This window comes from Bombina bombina, chromosome 3 (assembly GCF_027579735.1).
Source record: "Bombina bombina isolate aBomBom1 chromosome 3, aBomBom1.pri, whole genome shotgun sequence".
NCBI classification, from domain to species: Eukaryota; Metazoa; Chordata; class Amphibia; order Anura; family Bombinatoridae; genus Bombina; species Bombina bombina.
In genome coordinates this window covers 577,339,433-577,367,427 of record NC_069501.1, presented here as the reverse complement: position 1 = coordinate 577,367,427, position 27,995 = coordinate 577,339,433, and the positions used below count along the sequence as shown (strand labels likewise).

Below are 27,995 nucleotides of genomic sequence, written 5' to 3'. Positions count from 1 at the left end.
GGCGAGAGTGGGGAGAAGGCTGCATTGGGTAAGTTTAGGCAAGAGTGGGGAGAAGGCTGCATTGGGTAAGTTCAGGCGTGGTGTTCAAGGAAAAAAATATTTATTTTAAATCACACTACTAGATGGAGCTGGAGCTGATAGTTGACACACAGCCTCATGCAGTTTCCATTTTAGTGTGCACAGTAGTAAGTGGAACATGTGGTTCAGGGACACAGCAGTTGGATATATATTTTTTCTACTCATCATTTATGGCCCTGTGGGCTATTAGTTTCAACAAATTAGCTTCTGTATAGAGAAGGGGCAATTGGTGGACAGGGCACCTATGCCGGTGTTCTGTCTGTATAAGCTGAACTGTGCTGCAGCTGCCTTATGTCAAAGTTACTGACCTTTTCTCCTCCCCCCTCAACTATTAAAAGTGTTTATTCAGGTCAAGTGTCAGCTCAGACTTCTTCCTGGTTAGATAGTTTCGGTATATGCTGCCAATCAATCTCCCTGCTTATAACGGAGGTGAGTGAAGAAAGACCTTTCTTTAAAAGTCTTTTTGACTCCTTGTCTGCTAAAGAGATATACAGTGATTTGTTATTTTTTTTACTTGGGTTGTGGCTTGATTGGTTAGGATATCTGTAACAGGTAAAAAAAAAACAGTTTGAGGAAGCTCAGTCTGTCTAATGATTGTTTACCTGCACTCTCTGTATGCAGGATTTCTGGATATCTCTGTACCCTGTGTATTCATAAATGGTGGACTGTCTGCATGTGGCATTACTAACTTTCTACATTGGCTTTATAACCTACATCCTGTGTATATGAAATATATGTCCACCTTTTAGTTGTATATACATGTACAGATAAAGCTTTTGCTGGGTATAATTTAACAGAGATGTAAACTCCTACATAAGTGTTTAAAATACCCAAATTACACAGAGAGATGCTACACACACACATACTCACAACACACACACTGCACAATGCACTACACATACACACACTCATCAGACATGCACACACCCCACACACTAGACAGTCACAGACATACACGCACACACTCACCATGCGCACACACACACTCACTGCACGCACACTGCACTACATGCACACTGCACTACACATACAAACACCACACACACTAGACAGACATACATGCACACACTCACCATGCGCACACACTCACTACACGTACACTGCACTACATGCACAATGCACTACATATACTAACACCACACACACTAGACATACATACACTCACACACTAACCATGCGCACACACACACTCACTACACGCACACTGCACTAAACATACACACACTCATCATACATGCACACTGCACCACACACACTAAACAGATATACACGCATACAGTCACCAAACACACACACACACAGTAACACACGCACGCTTAAACATAAACACAAAAAATAATCACGTTGCACCCTGACCAATTATTATGGCCAAAACAAGGCCTACAATCGGAGATGCGGGGGTGGGCAGCAGAATTTTGAGTGACTAGGGCAGCATAAAACCTAAATACACCACTGATATATATATATATATATATATATATTTATGCTTGATATTGGGGTGGGTGGCATTGTCGGGGGGTTATGGTGTCATGGTGGGGGATTGGGGACGTCAGAATACACCTTCGCCTGTATAGGCAAAAATCCTTGCACCAGCCCTATAGGAGCCAGCCCATTTTTTTTTTCAGACCTGGGTTACATTTGCTTATTGGTAAAAACTATCCAGGGTGCTGAACCTAAAATTGCCCGACTCCTAAGTTTTACATTCCTGCTTTTAAAACAAAAATAGTAAAAGAACGAAAAAAAAAGATAATTGGAGTAAATTAGAAAGTTGATTAAAATTGCATGCTCTATCTGAGTCATGAAAAAAAAATTGGGTTTAGTATCCCTTTAAACACTGAAGGGTGATAAAATTTGGACATGAGAACACGCCCTAATTGATGTTCCCAAATCCATATTAATAAAAACTTGCATATTGACTTATGGAGATGATGTGACTCAAATTTGTTGTTCAAGATGCAAAACAAAAGATTGTATGTACCAGTCAATTTTTTATTCACAATGTATGCCTTTATGTAAAAAAATCAATAAAGCTTGTTTAAAATAAATAAATAAATAAAAACTAAATAAACCAAATTCACATCCGGTTGAGCGCACTTGGTCTAACACGGTTTCGGGTTAGCAAGCGTTTTTTTTTTTTCATAGCATGCTTCATTGAATTCCATGGGGCGAATGCGTTAGCTTGGTTACAATGTCTGAAGTCCTGAAGTTAGCATGCATCGGGTTTCACTCGTGTGCAAGCATTTTACTTTTAACTTGTAATACGAGCTTAAGCCGGGCACAATAAAAGTTAACTTCTTAATGTGTGGCTCTCCCTATAGATATTTCAGGACATATTATCAAGATTTTTGTGATAACTTTTGATTTCAAATCAGCAAGGGAACATATCCCATATTTAGGTATTAGATTGCCATCTCACTCTACCCAACTATACCAGGCTTTATAACCTACATCCTGTGTATATGAAATATATGTCCACCTCTTAGTTGTATATACATGTACAGATAAAGCTTTTGCTGGGTATAATTTAACAGAGATGTAAACTCCTACATAGGTGTTTAAAATACCCAAACTACACAGAGAGATGCTACACGCACACATACTCACTACACGCACACTGCACAATGCACTACACATGCACACACTCATCAAACATGCACACTGCACTACACATACAAACACCCCGCACTAGACAGACATACACGCACACACTCACCATGCACAGACACTGCACTACATGCACAATGCACTACATATACTAACACCACACACACTAGACAGACATGCACGCACACACTAACCATGCACACACACACACACTCACTACACACACACTGACTACACGCACACTGGACTACACATGCACACACTCATCATACATGCACACTGCATTACACATACAAACACCACACACACTAGACAGACATACATGCATACTTCTTAATGTGAGGCTCTCCCTAAAGATATTCCAGGACATATTATCAAGATTTTTGTGATACAGTTTGATTTCAAATCGGCAAGGGAACATATTCCATATTTAGGTATTAGATTGCCATCTCACTCTACCCGTCTATACCAGGCAAACTATATCCCATTATTCAAAGCAATTAGAAAAGATCTGCTTAAATGGCAGAAACATAACATGCATACAAGCCTGAGGAAACGCGGAGCCCCCCGAGAAACGCGTCGCTATTATCCTTTGTATTTCACTGGGGAGACTCTTTATACACCCAGCTGTAACATTTGCTATATACCTTTGGTATTTTTTATTATTTTTAATAAAATACTTATTTGATTCATACACATGCTAAGTGGATGGTGTTAAAGACTCCCTTTCAGTTACCCAGGGGCTAGATTGCCCTCCTCTCTACATTCTCTCCCAGTTCCAGTGATACAGTCACATTGGAAGGCATTGGGTCGTGGTGAGGATTGTTCTACATCAGCCAGCTGGTTTGCTGCAGAATACCAGCCTGACTCTACCGGCACAACTGAGTGCCATCCCACTTGTGAGTACCCGGTGTTTTTCCATTTCTGGATTATCTGGTGTTTACTGATCTACACATGTGGTGCCTTTGTCCTTCTTTTTGTTTTTATGCTACAGAGGTTCATCATCCTATCAGGTGAAGTCAGAGAGCTGCCTACTACGTCCTATGCTTTTTGAGGATATCCATTGGACTTTTATAACACCATCCAAAGACTGGTTGTAATTATCTCTTGTCCGTGATATTTTGTTATCATTTATCATTTATTGTATTTTTATATTTTATATTTTGTCATTGTGGTCATATTTTTTGATCACTCCAGTCATTTTTATTAGTTTAGCGCCTCCTATAGGAGCTAGTGGTTCAAGAGGTATCTCTCTTTTACCGTCCAGACTATCACTCCTTGTACATTTATTAACAATGGTATTGAGCTGGTTGTTTGTTCCTGTAAGTGCACTTCTCTCTGTGCGTATTTAGTCTCCCTATGGGGAAAAAGGGGCAACCAGACGTGGACTCCTTGCTCAGTGTGCTTAGAGGAATACTGCTGCACCTCATTGACGAGGCCTGATAAAGGCAGAAACGATCATCTGGGGTTGTTCAGAGAGGAATATATATATATATATATATATATATATATATATATATATATATATAAATAACATTTTTAATAAACAAAGTTGCAAACAATGGTGTGTTTTTTTTCTAAACAATATAGTTAAAACAAGAAGGGGGTTATCTTCACATAATTTAGGGCCTTGGGTATATTAATATAACATTGAAGTGCTCTTAGGGGCTCCAATGAGCCTCTACTCAAATAATTGCACACGCCAAGTATCACCCAACAATATTAAATAACTAAATATAACCTTTCATATTGATAATTTGATTTTGACATTAAATAATTATTAGTCTGTGCATTTCAGTATTTGAAACCAAAACAGCATAAACTTGTAGTTAAATATTAAAAGAGCATATTCTAAATCTTTTCAAAACGTAGTTATATAGCTACAAAATCTACAATATAATGTAATGGGGAATTTTATAGGTAAATTATTGGAGAAAAACAATAAGGAAGGGTTACAATTAATTGAAATGATGTCACTTTGGTGCCGATTTATCATTTGTCTAGCAGACATGATCCGCTGTAGCGATCATGTCCACCAGACATCGATAAATGCCGACAGTATACGCTGTTAGCATTTATCATTGCACAAGCAGTTCTGGTGAACTGCTTGTGCAATGCTGCCCCCTGCAGATTCATGGCCAATCGGCCATAGCAGGGGCTGTTTCCGGCGAGAATGAAGGCAAGGCAAGCGCAGAAACAGGGGTATTTGGCTCCATTTGGGCAATGATAAATCGGCCCCCATGTATCAAATTATGGGTTATTATAAGTTGCAAGAATCTACAATAAATACGCTATATGGGCACCATATACTAAATAGTGATAGGTGCTCTGGAGCCCTTGCGGGGCAGGTTCACATATGCGAGTCTACTTCCTGCAATGTTAGAAGCAGCGATCATTAAACTGTTGCTTCTTGGCAAGGGGAAATCATTGATAGTTTGCTTGCTCTCAGTGACTGACAGTCCCTTCTCTCACGCGATTGGTCGCTTGAGAGAAGGGGCGGGCATTACACACTCACTTGAGCTTGTAATGATACATATGGGCAGCGGATCTTGTTCGCCCGCTGCCTGTATGTTGCAAAGGTAAGCGGTCAACTTTTCAAGTTGAGAAGCTTGTCTGCTCGACCTTTAGTACATGGCGCCCTATGATTGCTTTTTATGTTTTGTTTTGTTTTTTGTGGCGTCAAGATTCTATTGTGAGTAACATCTTTTGAATAATAATAGAAATAGACTGGAGCTGGGAATCTTGCTGAATAGTTTAAGGTCCTGGAAAAATACATTTTCTGAATGAGAAGTAAGAGCACTAGTAATGGGGTTCATGTACTTACATCATATTTGCCATATCTGAGATATCTTTTAAATAAGAGATTTATGCAGCTAAATTCCTGTAAGCCATAGTCCAGAATAACCATTACATGATCTGCTCATCACAGAGGTGATTTTCTGTAATAGTTTGAACTACAAAATAGCTCTAATAATATACTTTAGGTATATGCTGTAACAATTTGTTGATTAATTTAATCCTATGTTCTTAGAACTTTTGTAACTGTCCTGATTCCAGGTGTGATGTATGCAGTGGTATATGGCTAATGAACATTTTCTTTATTATCTTACATAATTTGTACACTTTGTTGGCTATTGTCCTTCTATGTGGTGGCTGCTATATTGGACTCTATGGAAATAAGTGGGATAGACTATTTTCTAAATATGACAGTCTTTTTCTATATAAAAGTTATCAGAAAGTAATTTCATCTTATGATGCTGTTGTTGTAGGTTTATTTTTTTCATTGGAGCTTTAAAGTCATATAATTAATGTTGTATATAATCAGTAGTTCTGTTGGTAGCACTAACACTAAATAATTGGTCCCAGATCAGATGCTATAGCAGAAGTTTTTAGCAATACATTTTCTCAGTTTTAAGGGTGTAAAATATTATGGGCCAAAATTAATTATGAGTGGAGTGCTAACAGTTATGCACAAGCGATAAGGGGTTTATCATGGGTGTTTGCGCTATTCGGGTTTACCACTCATATTACAAGTAAATGCAACCGCTTGCGCACAATCATGATTTATGCTAGAATGCTTACCGCATCCTCAGAGCTCTGGATAACCATTTTGCAAAACAAAAAAGTGTCACAAAACACATCAAAATAGATTACAAAGTATACTTACATATAATAACACATTCTAATAAGAATTATACTAAAAAATATTGCACACAAAAGTTTTAAGGTCTTAAAGATATGAGGTCTCAGGTGTTAGTAAAAAAAAGCCAGGCAAAGGGCTTTAACATAGAGATAAAGACATATACATCTCTAAAAATGTCTATATGTGTGTACATATGTATTTATATGGGTATATGTGTATTTATGTATTTACAGACATATATACACATATAAACACATAAATACATATATAGACATACTGTATATAGAAGTTACTTGCATTGGATCCATTTCCAGTTAAGTAGATGAAAACACGTAAAAGCATATTTATGCAATATTAATATTTAATAAAGGTTTTAACTAGGTATTTACTGTAAATATTTGACATTCCAATGTTCTTCATATAGCAGAATGTGTTCTAAGTATTTATAAATAGATATTCCTATATATCTGTATATATCTATACCTATATATAATAATTTATGTATATAGGTATAGATACAGTATATATTGTACCAAAATACCATCAGATATATGTAGAAATATTTATGAAGAACATATTCTTTTATGTGAAGAATATTGGAATGTGAAATATTCATATTTTCATGTCAGGTTAGCACAAACGAGAATATGCAATTGGGTTTGCTTGTGAGTAGAGTGTACAGTTTATTTATTTTAAATTAAACGTGATATTCTAACTTTGACTTTTTGCACTCGTCGAGTTAGCATGAGAACGAAAACTGTTTATTTTCAACTCAACCCGGAGAGCACAAAAAACGTACTTCTAGCACAGTTAACGCTCGAGCATGAGCGTAAATTAGTGCGCCACTTGTAAACTGGCCCTTTGATTGGTTAATGGTATCCGCTATTATTATTATTTTCCTCATATGTAAACCTTGCGCAGATCAAAGAAACATAACTATAAAAAGAACTTATTTAAATGAGGATAACCCCTTCTTTTTTATAGAGTTTAGAGAGGAAAAAACACACACAATATTGTGTTTATTAAAATTATAATTATTATCAGGTATTTGAAAAGCGCCAACTGATTCTGCAGCACTATAATTAAAAAATGCATTTTTTCAAACTCTTTGTTGCAGGTTTCTTATGTATCATAATATTGCTACTGTACATAAAACAATGGTAGAATGGATGAATCTGCTGGGTCACCTGGAAAAAAAAAGATATACTCTATATTCTAGCCCTATCAACTTACTTCAGGTTGCAAGCAATATATAACTCACCTTATGTAATATCAGAAATTAGTGCGCTAAGAACATGCCGGCTGTGCTAACATTCTCTAGTAAATCTTTTTTACTACTGACTTGTAATAAGATTGTGCTCTATTCCAAGAGCAGGGTCGTGATATAGATAGCATACCTGCACTATCAATAGCGATCCACTTGTAATCTAGGCCAAAATGTAGAAAAGAGCAAAGCTCAGGGTCAAAAGTTAGTGGCAGAAATCATGTTCTTATTTACTCGTACTTCTATTTAAAGTTTTGTTATCTGTAGGAAACAATTATCTAATTGGTGTTGTAATAATCGGAAATGTAAATAAAGGCAATCTCATCTCACCTATTTGTACCAGGGCTAGTACATTCTTGCATGCACACAATGATCCTTGCACAGACGGCTCACAAAATAAACCCCAAATGAGTCAAATCCAAGCTTTATAAGGAAAAATATAAAAGTGCAATCCACATGCAGTAACCAAGTGTGCATGCACACTAAACGTGTCTACACCGGGACTATGGTCTCTCTAACATTAGCTACTGTATGTGATCTTAGCACCTGTTTGCTATGGATTATGCTTTTATATTTTTTCGAATAATGTTTGGATTTGACTAATTTGGGATTTCTGCTTATGTTAGCCGTCTGTGCATGATTGGACTTTGCCATTTTAGCAGAGACGCTTCTCCTAAGCACCGACTTAAATACACCCCCCGCTCACTCTTGTTGGAAGGGAGGTAAGAGAGATTAACGCTCTTAAGATTTTTGTACTATTCTTGCAGTTACACTTTAAAATCGTAACTTAAAGGGGCACTCAATAAAAATTAAACTTTCATTATTCAGATAGAGCATGCCATTTTAAACAACTTTCCAATTTACTTCCATTAACAACATGTGCACATTCTTTGTATATTTAAACTTTTTGAGTCACTAGCTCCTATTGAGCATGTGCAAGAGTAAGTGTGTACGCATTTGTGAATGGCTGATGGCTGTCACATGGTACGTGTATGCATTTGTGATTGGCTGATGACTGTCACATGGTACAGAGGGAGTGGAAAAAGACATAACTTTTAAAATTGTCAGAAAAAAATCTACTACTCATTTGAAGCTCAGACTAAGTGCTATTGCATTGTCCTGTTATCTTGCATTTATTGATTATGCGAATCTACTGTGTTGACTGGTCCTTTAAGCCAAATCAAAAACCTAGTAAGAAAAATATTATATAAATCCCTATAGTGACTTGCAAATAATAATCTGCTAATAAATATTACATATTTGTAAATCCTGTCCCATGGTGAGGGTTAGTTGGTCATCAGGTAATGACAACTGTGGAGGATAGAAATTGAGGGAGGAGTTATTGACCTTTATGTGGCCTGTAGGAGGAGTTAGGCTGAAAAGTTAAGAATTTCAGTCAGACTGAATCAACCCTGTTGGTTGGAGTCACAGCAAATGGGAGGGGTGTTTGCCTGTCTTTAAGATTGTATATTTATGTGGGTACTGTCACTCAGATGAGCAGGTTCTGGGGTATAAAGTTTATGCAAGGTGGTGGCAGATTTAGGACTATCTTGAATACTGAAAGGGGCCAGCAGAATGTGCATCTTTCTAGAATTACCCCTATTAGGCATGTTTAAGAAACAGACAAGTAAGTAAGTTTATTGCACTGGAATTGGAGACTTGGAGGCTGGAAGAAGGATAAGTGAGCAGGCGTGCCCACACCAGAACTGGAGTCTGAGGAAATGCCCACTATGGGGCAAGGAACAGAAGTCCAAACTTAGGCTGAACACAGGAGGTGCCCACTGGAGGCCAGAGACTGGAGGTGCCCACTGGAGGCCAGAGACTGGAGGTGCCCACTGGAGGCCAGAGACTGGAGGTGCCCACTGGAGGCCAGAGACTGGAGGTGCCCACTGGAGATGCCCACTTGAGGCCAAGACTGGAGGTGCCCACTTGAGGCCGAGACGTGTAAGTATATCCTAGGTTACAATATAATTTACTATTGTCTCAGCAGTAACCTCCCATAGATTTGTATTATTTTACTGTGTTTCTAGTCAGGTGGTAATTATACTTGTGGAGTAAAGAGGATTCAGTTTGGAAAAATATATACAGATTTATTAAACAATATACTAACAAGCGATATACCATTTAATTATACACAAAACAAACTCTCTGTTACACTATGAAATAAAATATGCTATTAGACTTCGTTTTAACCCAGTAGGTACAGATCTAACAGTGCAGTCATAACAATGCAAAGTACATCAGCGAGAACCAACTATGCAGTATGGGTTACTAAGAACGGTTATTTAATACAATCTTTGCCAAATATTACCATTAAAATTATGTCTTGGTAACTTAACAATACAATGCAATTAATCAGATTCAGAATGAATATCTACAGCCAACGGACACATAAAAAAACAAACAAAAAAACACCTCTATAATGCTTCAACAAGTCTCAGCCTTAGGGAATATAAAACTACTAAAATTAAATATATCTAAACATAACGCCCAGGGTTTTCCTTACAATGAGCTAAAAATTAACTACACAATATCTATGAAAGGATTTCTTGTATTGTTTGGTGAATTAGATTCCTAGACAATGTAAACCAGACTATAGGGGTAGTACATACATATATACTGTATGTATATATATATATATATATATATATATATATATATATATATATATATATATATATTAATGGGCTTATAATTTATATCATGCCTATCTCAATAAGGACTTTATGCCATAACTTCTTAAATTATTTAAAGGGACAGTAAACCTAAAAAATAATGTTATATAATTCTGCACATAGTGCAGAATTATATAACATTATTTAGGTGCTATAGCCATAAAACCCTTTTTTCACTTTTAATATTTAAAAAACATACCGCTTTTACAGACCCGCTCTCTGCTCTTTGCTGAGCGGGTCTGTTTTTTTTAGTCAGCGCATCGGGCCAGCTGTATAGTCACAGCCCGGCCCGACCGCGCCATAGCATTAAGTGAAGCTCGCTCCTGCTGTCAGACAGAGCAGGAGCGAGCTGCACTTAGTCTTATGGCGCGGTCGGGCCAGGCTGTGACTATACAGCTGGCCCGATGCGCTGACTAAAAAAAACAGACCCGCTCAGCAGAGAGCAGAGAGCGGGTCTGTAAAAGCGGTATGTTTTTTAAATATTAAAAGTGAAAAAAGGGTTTTATGGCTATAGCACCTAAATAATGTTATATAATTCTGCACTATGTGCAGAATTATATAACATTATTTTTTAGGTTTACTGTCCCTTTAAATAATTTTTATACTTGTTACTGTATCCGGTCCCACAGAATCTCTTAGTCCGCAGGAAAAACAGGCAAAAGTTTCAAAGGATATCAAAAATATAAGATGGGTACCACCAGGATTCAAAGTTCTCTTTCAGGGAATTTTTGGACAGAGCTTTCAGCTCACTTTCAATCAGTGTAAAATCCTTTGTGTGTGTCCTGTGACCCAATTTATCCTGAACTATTACTCCGCCCTAATCTCTAACAGCCATTCACTGATGTGTGAGGATCTGCAATGCTGTGATTGGATAAACACTAATTAACTTTTGGGAAAAATTCACCCAATGTTAAGTATAGCTGGTTGTACGTTTACTAACTGGCCACAAGATGGCGATGGTGAGTTGTGCCATAAAGATGAACTATATCTTACATTTTATCTTTCTTAAAAACATATATTTTAAAAAGTATTCATGTGTTCATGGCTTATCATTTGGTTACTGTCTTCTTAAAAATATATTTACATGGGCTTTAACATAGGGAGATAATTTATATATACATCAATCTCCATATGTTTATTTAATATTTTTGATTAACTAAAATGCATCAGTTTAAAATTAAATCCTCATGATTTAGATAGATATTTATACATAAGGCATATACATATATCTCCCTATGTGGGTATCCCATGGGTAAGTGTATGTTACAGATGAGGCATAATGAATTATATAGTATTTTACTATAATTTCTCATTATATGTATATCTTAATCTGTCATGATTCCTTAATATATGGTAATATCTGGGAGTAGAATTTGATCACCCCTGTTGATCAGGTAATCAGTATATATCTTCATGTACAATACATAAACATAGAAATCAAATATATATATATATATATATATATATATATATATTTATATATATATATATATATATATATATATATTTATATATATATATATATATAAAACACGGAAGGGAACTGCACTCCAAGACCGGACCAGGTACACATCCAGTGACTCAGCAACATCCCAGCCCTGGGTGCTAAATAGCACTCCAAAAAAGCTGTGATGTCACCAGAGCCACAGGCAGTTAACTCCAGTCCGGAATGGGTGCAAGAAACAAGGGGGATTACAAACAAAAAGTAATACAACACATAGAGACACCCAGCACTCACCAGCTAGCTCACAGCTAAGATAAAATCACAACTGGAAAGGTTAGTTACCGCATCTGGCCAATTGGGAAAAGCTCAGGCACCACGTCAAGGTCCTTTCCACTGCCTGAGTCCCTAACAAAGCCACACCATGCGAGCTTACAAAGCCAAACAAACTGAAAACAAAGAAGGGGTGCACAGGTGGATGTAATCACCCAGAGAAATACAAAACACAGAAGGGAACTGCACTCCAAGACCGGACCAGGTACACATCCAGTGACTCAGCAACATCCCAGCCCTGGGTGCTAAATAGCACTCCAAAAAAACTGTGATGTCACCAGAGCCACAGGCAGTTAACCCCAGTCCGGAATGGATGCAAGAAACAAGGGGGATTACAAACAAAAAGTAATACAACACATAGAGACACCCAGCACTCACCAGCCAGCTGACAGCTAAGATAAAATCACAACTGGAAAGCTTAGTTACCGCATCTGGCCAAATGGGAAAAGCTCAGGCACCACGTCAAGGTCCTTTCTAAGGTTAACTGCCTGTGGCTCTGGTGACATCACAGCTTTTTTGGAGTGCTATTTAGCACCCAGGGCTGGGATGTTGCTGAGTCACTGGATGTGTACCTGGTCTGGTCTTGGAGTGCAGTTCCCTTCCGTGTTTTGTATTTCTCTGGGTGATTACATCCACCTGTGCACCCCTTCTTTGTTCTCAGTTTGTTTGGCTTTGTAAGCTTGCATGGTGTGGCTGTGTTAGGGACTCAGGCAGTGGAAAGGACCTTGACGTGGTGCCTGAGCTTTTCCCATTTGGCAAGATGCGGTAACTTACCTTTCCAGTTGTGATTTTATCTTAGCTGTGAGCTAGCTGGTGAGTGCTGGGCGTCTCTATGTGTTGTATTACTTTTTGTTTGTAATCCCCCTTGTTTCTTGCACCCATTCCAGACTGGGGTTAACTGCCTGTGGCTCTGGTGACATCACAGCTTTTTTGGAGTGCTATTTAGCACCCAGGGCTGGGATGTTGCTGAGTCACTGAATGTGTACCTGGTCTGGTCTTGGAGTGCAGTTCCCTTCCGTGTTTTGTATTTCTCTGGGTGATTACATCCACCTGTGTACCCCTTCTTTGTTCTCAGTTTGTTTGGCTTTGTAAGCTCGCATGGTGTGGCTGTGTTAGGGACTCAGGCAGTGGAAAGGACCTTGACGTGGTGCCTGAGCTTTTCCCATTTGGCCAGATGCGGTAACTAACCTTTCCAGTTGTGATTTTATCTTAGCTGTGAGCTAGCTGGTGAGTGCTGGGTGTCTCTATATGTTGTATTAGTTTTTGTTTGTAATCCCCCTTGTTTCTTGCAACCATTCCGGACTGGGGTTAACTGCCTGTGGCTCTGGTGACATCACAGCTTTTTTGGAGTGCTATTTAGCACCCAGGGCTGGGATGTTGCTGAGTCACTGGATGTGTACCTGGTCTGGTCTTGGAGTGCAGTTCCCTTCCGTGTTTTGTATTTCTCTGGGTGATTACATCCACCTGTGCACCCCTTCTTTGTTCTCAGTTTGTTTGGCTTTGTAAGCTCGCATGGTGTGGCTGTGTTAGGGACTCAGGCAGTGGAAAGGACCTTGACGTGGTGCCTGAGCCTTTCCCATTTGGCCAGATGCGGTAACTTACCTTTCCAGTTGTAATTTTATCTTAGCTGTGAGCTAGCTGGTGAGTGCTGGGCGTCTCTATGTGTTGTATTACTTTTTGTTTGTAATCCCCCTTGTTTCTTGCACCCATTCCGGACTGGGGTTAACTGCCTGTGGCTCTGGTGACATCACAGCTTTTTTGGAGTGCTATTTAGCACCCAGGGCTGGGATGTTGCTGAGTCACTGAATGTGTACCTGGTCTGGTCTTGGAGTGCAGTTCCCTTCCGTGTTTTGTATTTCTCTGGGTGATTACATCTACCTGTCCACCCCTTCTTTGTTCTCAGTCTGTTTGGCTTTGTGAGCTCGCATGATGGTGTGGCTGTGTTAGGGACTCAGGCAGTGGAAAGGACCGTGACGTGGTGCCTGAGCTTTTCCCATTTGGCCAGATGCGGTAACTAACCTTTCCAGTTGTGATTTTATCTTAGCTGTGAGCTAGCTGGTGAGTGTTGGGTGTCTCTATATGTTGTATTAGTTTTTGTTTGTAATCCCCCTTGTTTCTTGCAACCATTCCGGACTGGGGTTAACTGCCTGTGGCTCTGGTGACATCACAGCTTTTTTGGAGTGCTATTTAGCACCCAGGGCTGGGATGTTGCTGAGTCACTGGATGTGTACCTGGTCCGGTCTTGGAGTGCAGTTCCCTTCCGTGTTTTGTATTTCTCTGTGTGATTACATCCACCTGTGCACTCCTTCTTTGTTCTGAGTTTGTTTTGCTTTGTAAGCTCGCATGGTGTGGCTGTGTTAGGGACTCAGGCAGTGGAAAGGACCTTAACGTGGTGCCTGAGCTTTTCCCATTTGGCCAGATGCGGTAACTAACCTTTCCAGTTGTGATTTTATCTTAGCTGTTAGCTAGCTGGTGAGTGCTGGGTGTCTCTATGTGTTATATATATATATATATATATATATACACACACATATACACACACCATACTGGTTATTTCATATACTTAATTCCATATTTAACTTATCTATACATTCAAACATGTGGTACATAATTTGTACAGCATTTATCACCATTTTATGTAACAATTTTTTATATACAATTCAGACTTTTAACTTTTTGCATTTCCTTCCCAAACAAATGTTGTATTTTGTTTTTGTTACGCTGTGTCTGAGTTGGCCCCTAAGCCAGCAGGCATCTCATTAACATATGAGTGTGACCCATAGGTTTGTAAATCTATTCACAATTGTTTCTAGACAATGGGACTCCACCTGTGTTTCTTTTTTGTGTTTACAAACAGCAGGGGTTCTTCCTGGCAAAAGTCTTGTTACCTTTTCTTGGATAAATGTTTAATCCACTTAAGTTGTTGTGTATAAGATAAAAAGGCCCATTTCTCAAGCTCCATATGGAGCTTGTGGGCTTGTGTTTCTGGCGAGTCTTCAGACTCACCAGAAACAGCAGTTATGAAGCAGTGGTATAAAGGCTGCTGCTCCATAACCCTGTCCGCCTGCTCTGAACAGGCGGACAGGAATCGTCACAATTCAACCCGATCAAGTACGATCGGGTTGATTGACACCTCCCTGCTGGCGGCCGATTGGCCGCAAGTCTGCAGGGGGCGGTGTTGCACCAGCAGCTCTTGTGAGCTGCTGGTACAATGCTGAATACGGAGAGCGTATTGCTCTCCGCATTCAGCGAGGTCTTGCGGACTTGATCCGCACTGTCGAATCAGGTCCGCAAGACCTTTAATAAATAGGCCTCATAGTCCTAAAAACAAATGGTGTAGCTTGATTCAATTTGGAGACTGGATACATCAAAGTTTTAACAATGGTGGGGGCTGAAGTGGAAGTCTTTTGAAAACAAGTTTCACACCTTGAACAAATTTTAATAGGACAGTTTGCAATTTTAAAATATAGTGTTTCTGTTATAAGAAATGCAATATTTTTCCCTCAATAGACTGAAGGTACTTCTGTGACAGGCAGGAGACACCGATACTTCTGTGACAGGCAGGAGACACAGGTACTTCTTTGACAGGCAGGAATAACAGGTACTTTTGTGACAGGCAGGAGACACAGGATACACAGGTGCTTCTGTGACAGGCAAGAGACTCAGGTGCTTCTGTGACAGGCAGGAGACACAGGTCTTCTGTGACAGGCAGAAGACACAGGTGCTTCTGTGACAGGCAGGAGACACAGGTACTTCTGTGACAGGCAGAAGACACAGGTACTTCTGTGACAGGCAGGAGACACATGTACTTCTGTGACAGGCAGGAGACACAGGTATGTCTGTGACAGGCAGGAGACACAGGTATGTCTGTGACAGGCAGGAGACACAGGTGCTTCTGTGACAGGCATGAGACACAGGTACTTCTGTGACAGGCAGGAGACACAGGATACACAGGTGCTTCTGTGACAGGCAGGAGACACAGGATACACAGGTGCTTCTGTGACAGGCAGGAGACACAGGTACTTCTGTGACAGGCAGGAGACACAGGTACTGTACTTCTGTGACAGGCAGGAGACACCGGTACTTCTGTGACAGGCAGGAGACACAGGTACTTCTGTGACAGGCAGGAGACACAGGTACTTCTGTGACAGACAGGAGACACAGGTACCACTGTGACAGGCAGGAGATACAGGTGTTTCTGTGACAGGTAGGTATAACAGGCACTTTTGTGACAGGCAGGAGACACAGGATACACAGGTGCTTCTGTGACAGGCAGGAGACACAGGTGCTTCTGTGACAGGCAGGAGACACAGGTGCTTCTGTGACAGGCAGGAGACACAGGTACTTCTGTGACAGGCAGAAGACACAGGTACTTCTGTGACAGGCAGGAGACACAGGTACTTCTGTGACAGGCAGGAGACACAGGTACGTCTGTGACAGGCAGGAGACACAGGTGCTTCTGTGACAGGCAGGAGACACAGGTACTTCTGTGACAGGCAGGAGACACAGGATACACAGGTGCTTATGTGACAGGCAGGAGACACAGGATACACAGGTGCTTCTGTGACAGGCAGGAGACACAGGTACTTCTGTGACAGGCAGGAGACACAGGTACTTCTGTGACAGGCAGGAGACACAGGTACCACTGTGACAGGCAGGAGACACAGGATACACAGGTACTTCTGTGACAGGCAGGAGACAAAGGATACACAGGTGCTTCTGTGACAGGCAGGAGACACAGGTGCTTCTGTGACAGGCAGGAGACACAGGTGCTTCTGTGACAGGCAGGAGACACAGGTGCTTCTGTGACAGGCAGGAGACACAGGTACTTCTGTGACAGGCAGAAGACACAGGTACTTCTGTGACAGGCAGGAGACACAGGTACTTCTGTGACAGGCAGGAGACACAGGTACTTCTGTGACAGGCCGGAGACACAGGTGCTTCTGTGACAGGCAGGAGACACAGGTACTTCTGTGACAGGCAGGAGACACAGGATACACAGGTGCTTATGTGACAGGCAGGAGACACAGGATACACAGGTGCTTCTGTGACAGGCAGGAGACACAGGTACTTCTGTGACAGGCAGGAGACACAGGTACCACTGTGACAGGCAGGAGACACAGGATACACAGGTACTTCTGTGACAGGCAGGAGACACAGGATACACAGGTACTTCTGTGACAGGCAGGAGACACAGGTACTTCTGTGACAGGCAGGAGACACAGGTACTTCTGTGACAGGCAGGAGAAACAGGTACTTCTGTGACAGGCAGGAGACACAGGTACTTCTGTGACAGGCAGGAGACACAGGTACCACTGACAGGCAGGAGACACAGGATACACAGGTACTTCTGTGACAGGCAGGAGACACAGGATACACAGGTACTTCTGTGACAGGCAGGAGACACAGGATACACAGGTGCTTCTGTGACAGGCAGGAGACACAGGTACTTCTGTGACAGGCAGGAGACACAGGTACTTCTGTGACAGGCTGGAGACACTGGTACTTCTGTGACAGGCAGGAATAACAGGTACTTCTGTGACAGGCAGGAATAACAGGTACTTTTGTGACAGGCTGGAGACACAGGATACACAGGTGCTTCTGTGACAGGCAGGAGACACAGGTGCTTCTGTGACAGGCAGGAGACACAGGTGCTTCTGTGACAGGCAGGAGGCACAGGTACTTCTGTGACAGGCAGAAGACACAGGTACGTCTGTGACAGGCAGTAGACACAGGTACTTCTGTGACAGGCAGGAGACACAGGTACTTCTGTGACAGGCAGGAGACACAGGTACGTCTGTGACAGGCAGGAGACACAGGTGCTTCTGTGACAGGCAGGAGACACAGGATACACAGGTGCTTATGTGACAGGCAGGAGACACAGGATACACAGGTGCTTCTGTGACAGGCAGGAGACACAGGTACTTCTGTGACAGGCAGGAGACACAGGTACTTCTGTGACAGGCAGGAGACACAGGTACTTCTGTGACAGGCAGGAGACACAGGTACCACTGTGACAGGCAGCAGACACAGGATACACAGGTACTTCTGTGACAGGCAGGAGACACAGGATACACAGGTGCTTCTGTGACAGGCAGGAGACACAGGTGCTTCTGTGACAGGCAGGAGACACAGGTGCTTCTGTGACAGGCAGGAGACACAGGTACTTCTGTGACAGGCAGAAGACACAGGTGCTTCTGTGACAGGCAGGAGACACAGGTGCTTCTGTGACAGGCAGGAGACACAGGTGCTTCTGTGACAGGCAGGAGACACAGGTACTTCTGTGACAGGCAGAAGACACAGGTACTTCTGTGAAAGGCAGGAGACACAGGTACTTCTGTGACAGGCAGGAGACACAGGTACTTCTGTGACAGGCCGGAGACACAGGTGCTTCTGTGACAGGCAGGAGACACAGGTACTTCTGTGACAGGCAGGAGACACAGGATACACAGGTGCTTATGTGACAGGCAGGAGACACAGGATACACAGGTGCTTCTGTGACAGGCAGGAGACACAGGTACTTCTGTGACAGGCAGGAGACACAGGTACCACTGTGACAGGCAGGAGACACAGGATACACAGGTACTTCTGTGACAGGCAGGAGACACAGGATACACAGGTACTTCTGTGACAGGCAGGAGACACAGGTACTTCTGTGACAGGCAGGAGACACAGGTACTTCTGTGACAGGCAGGAGACACAGGTACTTCTGTGACAGGCAGGAGACACAGGTACCACTGTGACAGGCAGGAGACACAGGATACACAGGTACTTCTGTGACAGGCAGGAGACACAGGATACACAGGTACTTCTGTGACAGGCAGGAGACACAGGATACACAGGTGCTTCTGTGACAGGCAGGAGACACAGGTACTTCTGTGACAGGCAGGAGACACAGGTACTTCTGTGACAGGCTGGAGACACAGGTACTTCTGTGACAGGCAGGAATAACAGGTACTTCTGTGACAGGCAGGAATAACAGGTACTTTTGTGACAGGCAGGAGACACAGGATACACAGGTGCTTCTGTGACAGGCAGGAGACACAGGTGCTTCTGTGACAGGCAGGAGACACAGGTGCTTCTGTGACAGGCAGGAGGCACAGGTACTTCTGTGACAGGCAGAAGACACAGGTACGTCTGTGACAGGCAGGAGACACAGGTACTTCTGTGACAGGCAGGAGACACAGGTACTTCTGTGACAGGCAGGAGACACAGGTACGTCTGTGACAGGCAGGAGACACAGGTGCTTCTGTGACAGGCAGGAGACACAGGTACTTCTGTGACAGGTAGGAGACACAGGATACACAGGTGCTTATGTGACAGGCAGGAGACACAGGATACACAGGTGCTTCTGTGACAGGCAGGAGACACAGGTACTTCTGTGACAGGCAGGAGACACAGGTACTTCTGTGACAGGCAGGAGACACAGGTACTTCTGTGACAGGCAGGAGACACAGGTACCACTGTGACAGGCAGCAGACACAGGATACACAGGTACTTCTGTGACAGGCAGGAGACACAGGATACACAGGTGCTTCTGTGACAGGCAGGAGACACAGGTGCTTCTGTGACAGGCAGGAGACACAGGTGCTTCTGTGACAGGCAGGAGACACAGGTGCTTCTGTGACAGGCAGGAGACACAGGTACTTCTGTGACAGGCAGAAGACACAGGTACTTCTGTGACAGGCAGGAGACACAGGTACTTCTGTGACAGGCAGGAGACACAGGTACTTCTGTGACAGGCCGGAGACACAGGTGCTTCTGTGACAGGCAGGAGACACAGGTACTTCTGTGACAGGCAGGAGACACAGGATACACAGGTGCTTATGTGACAGGCAGGAGACACAGGATACACAGGTGCTTCTGTGACAGGCAGGAGACACAGGTGCTTCTGTGACAGGCAGGAGACACAGGTACCACTGTGACAGGCAGGAGACACAGGATACACAGGTACTTCTGTGACAGGCAGGAGACACAGGATACACAGGTACTTCTGTGACAGGCAGGAGACACAGGTACTTCTGTGACAGGCAGGAGACACAGGTACTTCTGTGACAGGCAGGAGACACAGGTACTTCTGTGACAGGCAGGAGACACAGGTACCACTGTGACAGGCAGGAGACACAGGATACACAGGTACTTCTGTGACAGGCAGGAGACACAGGATACACAGGTACTTCTGTGACAGGCAGGAGACACAGGATACACAGGTACTTCTGTGACAGGCAGGAGACACAGGTACTTCTGTGACAGGCAGGAGACACAGGTACCACTGTGACAGGCAGGAGACACAGGATACACAGGTACTTCTGTGACAGGCAGGAGACACAGGATACACAGGTACTTCTGTGACAGGCAGGAGACACAGGTACTTCTGTGACAGGCAGGAGACACAGGTACTTCTGTGACAGGCAGGAGACACAGGTACTTCTGTGACAGGCAGGAGACACAGGTACCACTGTGACAGGCAGGAGACACAGGATACACAGGTACTTCTGTGACAGGCAGGAGACACAGGATACACAGGTACTTCTGTGACAGGCAGGAGACACAGGATACACAGGTGCTTCTGTGACAGGCAGGAGACACAGGATACACAGGTGCTTCTGTGACAGGCAGGAGACACAGGTACTTCTGTGACAGGCTGGAGACACAGGTACTTCTGTGACAGGCTGGAGACACAGGTACTTCTGTGACAGGCAGGAATAACAGGTACTTCTGTGACAGGCAGGAATAACAGGTACTTTTGTGACAGGCAGGAGACACAGGATACACAGGTGCTTCTGTGACAGGCAGGAGACACAGGTGCTTCTGTGACAGGCAGGAGACACAGGTGCTTCTGTGACAGGCAGGAGGCACAGGTACTTCTGTGACAGGCAGAAGACACAGGTACGTCTGTGACAGGCAGGAGACACAGGTACTTCTGTGACAGGCAGGAGACACATGTACTTCTGTGACAGGCAGGAGACACAGGTACGTTTGTGACAGGCAGGAGACACAGGTGCTTCTGTGACAGGCAGGAGACACAGGTACTTCTGTGACAGGCAGGAGACACAGGATACACAGGTGCTTCTGTGACAGGCAGGAGACACAGGATACACAGGTGCTTCTGTGACAGGCAGGAGACACAGGTACTTCTGTGACAGGCAGGAGACACAGGTACTGTACTTCTGTGACAGGCAGGAGACACCAGTACTTCTGTGACAGGCAGGAGACACAGGTGCTTCTGTGACAGGCAGGAGACACAGGTGCTTCTGTGACAGGCAGGAGACACAGGTACTTCTGTGACAGGCAGGAGACACAGGATACACAGATGCTTCTGTTACAGGCAGGACACATAGGTGCTTCTGCGACAGGCAGGAGACACAGGTGCTTCTGTGACAGGCAGGAGACACAGGATACACAGGTGCTTCTGTGACAGGCAGGAGACACAGATACTTCTGTGACAGGCAGAAGACACAGGTACATCTGTGACAGGCAGGAGACACAGATACTTCTGTGACGGGCAGAAGACACAGGTGCTTCTGTGACAGACAGGAGACGCAGGTGCTTCTGTGACAGACAGGAGACACAGGTAGTTCTGTGACAAGCAGGAGACACAGGATACACAGGTGCTTCTGTGACAGGCAGAAGATACAGGATACACAGGTGCTTCTGTGACAGCCAGGAGACACAGGATACACAAATCTGTATTAATGAAATAGGTTACTGTTATATTATAAATAAAGCTGTACCGTATGATTGGGTATTTAAAATATACAGGGGAAGGCTAGATTTGAATGAGCTGATTAAAAGTATAACATTAGAAACACCTAATTAATAGCTTTAGTAAATTGTTAACCGACTTAAAGACAAAGAAAGAGAAATTTGCTGCAACAGATATCTAATCATCACCTAATTATTTAAAAAATGTGGATTTTTCACATCTTTGACATTTTATGAGAAGGTTAAATAACATCTCTATCTTATAACCTCAAGCAAAATTTGAGTTGCATGTCATACAGGAGTTTGTTTTTTTTTATCAGAGAGACGAAAGTGTTATTTAAACATAATTTCTTTATTAAATACTGTTAATTAAACATTGATAACCAATATCTAAATCAATCTAATAACTAGACTTTGGCCCACATTCAAATCAATCAGAATCCCCTTGTAAAGTGTATCAATGTATTTTTTTGTGGTTTATGAACACATTTCAAATCATTAAAAAAAACTGCAATAACCCATGAACAATTTGTACCACAAAAAAATTCCCCTTTAAAATGCATGGGGACATTTTGACACCGGTATTCTAATCATAAAAGAACATTTCTCCCAGATGGAACATTGAACAGGTAAGCCTTTTAAGCAGAATAATTTTAATATTTTTAAAGTTCTTGCACAAATGTAATTGTAATTAGCGAAACACAATTTATGAGAATCAGATCTTTTCATACATGTGTTCATTTATGAATAAAGTATGTGTGTCCTGTGAATGTGTGTGTGTACTTGGAAGAGTATTGTGTATAAAATAAGTGGGCCCTCAAATTAAAGAAAAAAAGACATGTTTTATTAGTAAATGAAGAACTTGCTGGTCCCTCTCCTTGCAAAAAAATCTATGCAGCTGAAATTCCAGAGCTAGAAATGTTTTTATAAATAACATTTATTGATGATCAAGTGTTCTCCCATTGTTTGATTGTAATGTATTCTCATGAAGGTCTCTTAAAAGTCTAAAAGAATTCCATAAAGGACAACCTAAAACAAGGCGGTCCTAGGGGGATAAAAAATTGTTCAGGTTGCACCACAGTTTTGCTGAGTAGGCACAATACAGCCCCTTCCAACAATGCTCATGGCGGCCTAGTCATGCTGTAACCAACCTATAATACTCCTGGACCCCCCAACTCCACCCACTGGCCACTCATGGCCCGGCCCCACACATGCATGCTTGAAATGCCACTGACCTAAAGTATGACCTTGCAAACCAGGAAATGTTGTCTAGGCAACTCGTATGTTTTTTTAAATTGATTTGTTGGGTTTCCTCATTAATTGGTGTGGCTTTATAAGAAATAAAAATAACACTCAAGCTGCTATACAAAGGACTCTATTTATCAAGCTGCATATGCATCTTTGGAGCCCCTGAGCCTACAGCCAAGAGGTAAGAAGCAGTGGTCTTAATAAAGCTGTTTCTTAACCATTCCACCAGCTCTGAGCTGGTCGTTTTAAAATCACCCCAGACTAGCCTGATTGGGGCGATTGACAGCTACAGCTTGCACATGATTGGTTGCTTGAGAGCAGGGAGTGGTGTTGCATAAGCAGTCATTTGTGCAATGATAAAAGTTGTGATCATGGGCAGACATATTCCCTAATTCGAAGCCTGTCCACCCGCACATTGATAAATGGAGCTCAAAGTGATAATTTTAAATGTTTGGAATCCATGCATTTATATAATAACCTCATTTATATGGATCAAATAGGGGTCTTTTCAAATGTTCAGTAACTTGATTGATTTTTCTTGAGTTTTTCAAATTTGAAATCACTCCAATCTATCTATTTAAATAAATTTAAAATTTTTGTGGTATTTTAGTGGATTTGCATTTTGTCTTGAGTAAACTCAACAATTATATTCAAATTAATCTGTAAATCATGTGAGCTGTTTTTTATGGGATTTTTGGACTTTCCTAATTTAGCAACCTATAAGTGAAAACCCATTTAGATCTGTTTTGAACAGCAAAACTTGTTTTCCCTTTTTGAAAACTAAATATTAAATTTATTCCCAACTAAAAGACAAAAATCAGAATGTTAAATTGTCACTGTAGTTAAGTCTTTCCACATTAAAAAATGTTATAGAGTATATTGTTAATTTCATACAGTGGGAACTGTTATTCTAATTACAATTTTTAAAAAGATCACTGACAATTATAGGGGGTGAATAGATAAAAATATCTATTTTGTGTGGAGCATTGTTGTATGTAAATTTGTTAGTAAACAGTTCTAAAAAAAAAACCCTTTCATGGCAATTGTTATAAGGTCTAAACCCCCTATTCCATCCTCCGTACTGTAAACCTTATCCTATATATAAATAAGACAACGCACACAATTTTTGGGAGAAAGAACCGGTCACGGTCCACGTTTATTAAATAAACACTTTAACTAGTGCCTAAGCGTTACTCTAATTACCCTTAGGCACTTAATCAACCTAACATCAAAACTTGGCAACAAGTTCGTAGTAATCAAAATCGTTGGCGGCATCTCTCCCTATCCTAGCCTCTACTAGCAGATGGTCAAGGCCCCTTCCGATACCTGCAGCGTGACACCCGGCTGTACACACCCAATGGCACTCAGAGAGAGTTGTGATGTTGAGAGATCTTCGGCCCACATTCGCGAGGGAGAGGACCCCCAGGCCGGCGCCTGGCGGGCATAACACCTCCCTTCTTTCTGGACCGTCACTCTTCTCTCTTTGTGCCCGCTCCCCGGGGCATTGACCACCCACCACAAGAGCCAAGTGACCTCTTGCCGCCAAACAGAAACCAACAGGCACCTATTAACTAAATAACAACAATAATAACAGTAACAATAATAACAGATTGCAAAATATCAACATTGCTAAACTCGCTTAAATAACCCTCAATAAGGCTCCCCTGACGTCCTTTAGGAACATGTCCAACCCAACGTCCGTCAGGTGGACTCCGTCAGGCCTAAATAGGTCCTTTTTGTCGGCCGTGATGTTTTCGTGCCTGATCACGAAGCCCCCCAAGCCCGTGACCGTCCTTCCCATCTCCCTGTTAATCTTTTTGCGCACATTATATGCAGCCTTCTGAGTAACAATGTGATGCCAATGCAGTCGAGCAACCACATTCGACCACCCCAAAGTCACCTCTTGCAACCAAGTGTGCACCCAATGCACATCTGCTGACATTCTTTTAATCAGGTCCAATGGGGGCAGTGCCCCCAAATCATTCCCCCCGAGGTGCAGCACTAAAATATTAGGCCGCCCCCACCTTCTGTGCGCCTCCTGCAAGAGCGCCGGCAAATCAGCCCACAACAATCCCCTGCGCCCTAACCACCGGAAGCTTGCCTTGGACGTTGGGAATCCAAGCTGCTGTCCCTCCGGTGACCGCAGCGCCCTGATGTATGCCCAGTGGATGTATGAATGCCCTACAATCCACACGCGAACTGGAGGGGATTTCACATTTACAACACCTGGTAAAAACAGAGTACACCACCATGAACCAACAAACCCGCACAGATTAGCTAACATAACAATAAAACCCCAGCAACAACAAAACTCCCCGTGCCATAATGCAACTTAACTTTGCCCTTTTGTTGGTCTAATATATGTTTTATACTGTGCAGATTTCCATCTACCCATGCACTTAATCTCCACTGCTGGGAGACACTTCTGCGCTGCACTAGTCGCTGCGCCTATCCGAAAAGAATGTGGGGCAATCCTGCTGGTGTCCAAGCCCGCATTCTCAGCCACCTTAGCAAGCACCCTACGGAATTGGAACGCCGACAAGGCTGAGCCATCCTTGTGTATAAAGAACAGCTCGCCTCCAGCAGGCCTCACCGTAAGGTATTGTTCCACACAACGGACCGGACAACACCTTCAACACCTTCCTAACCAGGAAGGCTCCTGAGTGGTCCGCATGACCCAACGCTTTGTTAAAGAAGGCTACAGCCGATAGCCTCCCGGCTGCACCAGCCCTACTGACCCCATCACGCCTCAGCTGCGCTAACCAGTCTAACACCTGCACCCTAGTGGCCCTTTGTACCTGCACTCCCCTTTGTAGACAGAAAGCTTCCCAGCTGTTCCTGTACGCCGACCACGTCCTTGGCGCCAAAGATGCCTTAACTAACGGCAAGATGCTCACCCAATCTTCAACAACTGCCAAAGAGAAGATGGCATGTTAGACCCTCATTCGCCGCCATGGGTGCTGCTTCCCTAAACTGCCCCCATTTAAATCGAGAGAGTGCGTCAGCAATAACGTTTTGCACTCCCGGGATGTATTTGGCGGTGAAATGGATGTTGCACTGCAAGCAGCGCAACACCAAGGGCTCCATGTACTAAGCAGTCAGCGAGCTACCCGCAACAAATCTCGCGTCCAAACTCGCAAACTGATATGTACAAAGCCGTCAATTATGTAAAAACTCGCATCTTTAAAATTGCGAGCGTACTTATCCGCCATACCTCGCTACCTCTCCATTTTTTACTGTAATTAGACACATTTGACCACCAACTCGCCAAAAACGAATGTACTAAAAAATCTATTTGTCCGCTCGCGTCAATCTCCGCCCCACCTCGTTATTTTTGCCTCGCCACCTTTTAGGTGGCGGGCAAGGTACAAAACAATAGGAAAGCCACTAGACACCAGTCTATACATATATAAAAGGCAGTAATATCAGCATTGTACTTACATTGTTCATTTCAGCAGCTATGGAGAGAATTCTGTTTTTGTTTATTCTCCGTTTGATGCAAATCCGGGCTAGAAGACAGAATACTGGAAATGTAGCTAATCGATTGGTTAGAAGAAGGAGAGTTCGAGTCCCCCGTGTATTCCTTCCACGGGTTGGTTTGCACGGCCTTTCTGACCGAGAGATCATACAAAGATTCCGGCTTGATCGTGAATCGATATTACACCTGTATCGAGAGATTGAAGATCATTTGGAGCCGATGACTGCTCGTTCACAAGCTATTCCGGGACTTCTGAAACTATTAGCTGCATTGCATTTTTTTGCAACAGGCTCCTTTCAGGCAGTTTCTAGTGTCATTATTGGAATGAGTCAATCTGCTTTTTCACGCCACTTATCCAAAGTAATAGGGGCTATGATGGTTATTTTTCATCGATATGTTTGTTTGCCATCTACCCCTGAAGAATGGCAATCTATCAAGTCAAATTTCTATAGGATGGCTGGGATGCCCAATGTCCTAGGTGCCATAGACTGTACCCATGTTGCTGTAAGACCACTTCAAGCTCGTGAGGAGATCTATAGGAATAGAAAGCATTTCCATTCCTTGAATGTCCAGATGGTCTGTGACCCCAACATGAGGATTATCAGTGTCCGTTCTAACTTTCCTGGCTCCTGTCATGATTCTTACATTTTAAGGCAGACTGGGTTATACCGGAAGTTCGAGGACGGAAATATGCCTGACGGATGGCTTCTAGGTAAGCATAACTGGCGTCTAATATGTCTCTCATTTCAATGTACCAAAATTGCGCCCAATTTGTCGACTGTAATCTGTATAGTTTAATTGTATTGTATAGTTCTGAATCTTTATAATTATTCTTATATTAATATTTATATTTATTATATCTTCTATTAGGAGATGGAGGGTACTCATGTACAGAATGGCTGTTGACTCCCTATAACAACCCACAGACCAGAAGTCAAGTACGTTTCAATGAAGCTCACCGATCTACCAGGGGGATTATTGAGAGGACTTTCGGTATTTTGAAAATGCGTTTTCGATGTCTTGATCGTTCTGGTGGTGCTATGCAGTATGCACCAGAGAAAGTTGCAAAAAGTATATTGGTTTGCTGCATACTGCACAATATTGCAATTAAAAGAGGCTGTCCATTAGAAGATGAAGATCCAATAGATGCTGATGATTTACCAGAAGAAATATGTGTAGAACAAGCTAATAGGCGTGGAAATGCAACAAGGGACATGGTTTCAGAACAATATTTTGTGTTTGAGGATTAAAGTTTCAGTTGATCAATAAAAAACTTTCTTTATTAACTTGTCTCCATTTTTTTTTTAAGAATTAAGGTTATTAAAAATCACTCATGATGAACAGTTAAATACATAACAGTTGTTGCTCTTCAATTATCAAAGGTTTCAAATAAATAAAGTTTATGATCAAAGTTATTACAGACAATATATTATAGGTAATACATTGTCTTTGTGACATCACACTAGTGTCTACAGCTGCTCTCACTCTTTTACATTATGTGATTATTGTAATGTAATCCCTCCATA

The 27,995-nt window shown here is 42.4% G+C and overlaps 1 protein-coding gene across 1 annotated transcript; it reads left to right on the top strand.

Annotated features, from left to right (window-relative positions):
* The first annotated feature begins 469 nt into the window (after positions 1 to 469).
* Positions 470 to 27,755, top strand: LOC128651806 (putative nuclease HARBI1). Its single transcript, XM_053704789.1, has 2 exons — positions 470 to 507; positions 27,340 to 27,755. The coding sequence occupies exons 1-2, from the start codon at positions 474 to 476 to the stop codon at positions 27,717 to 27,719; spliced, it is 414 nt and encodes a 137-aa protein (XP_053560764.1). The 5' UTR covers positions 470 to 473; the 3' UTR covers positions 27,720 to 27,755.
* Positions 27,756 to 27,995: the final 240 nt, after the last annotated feature.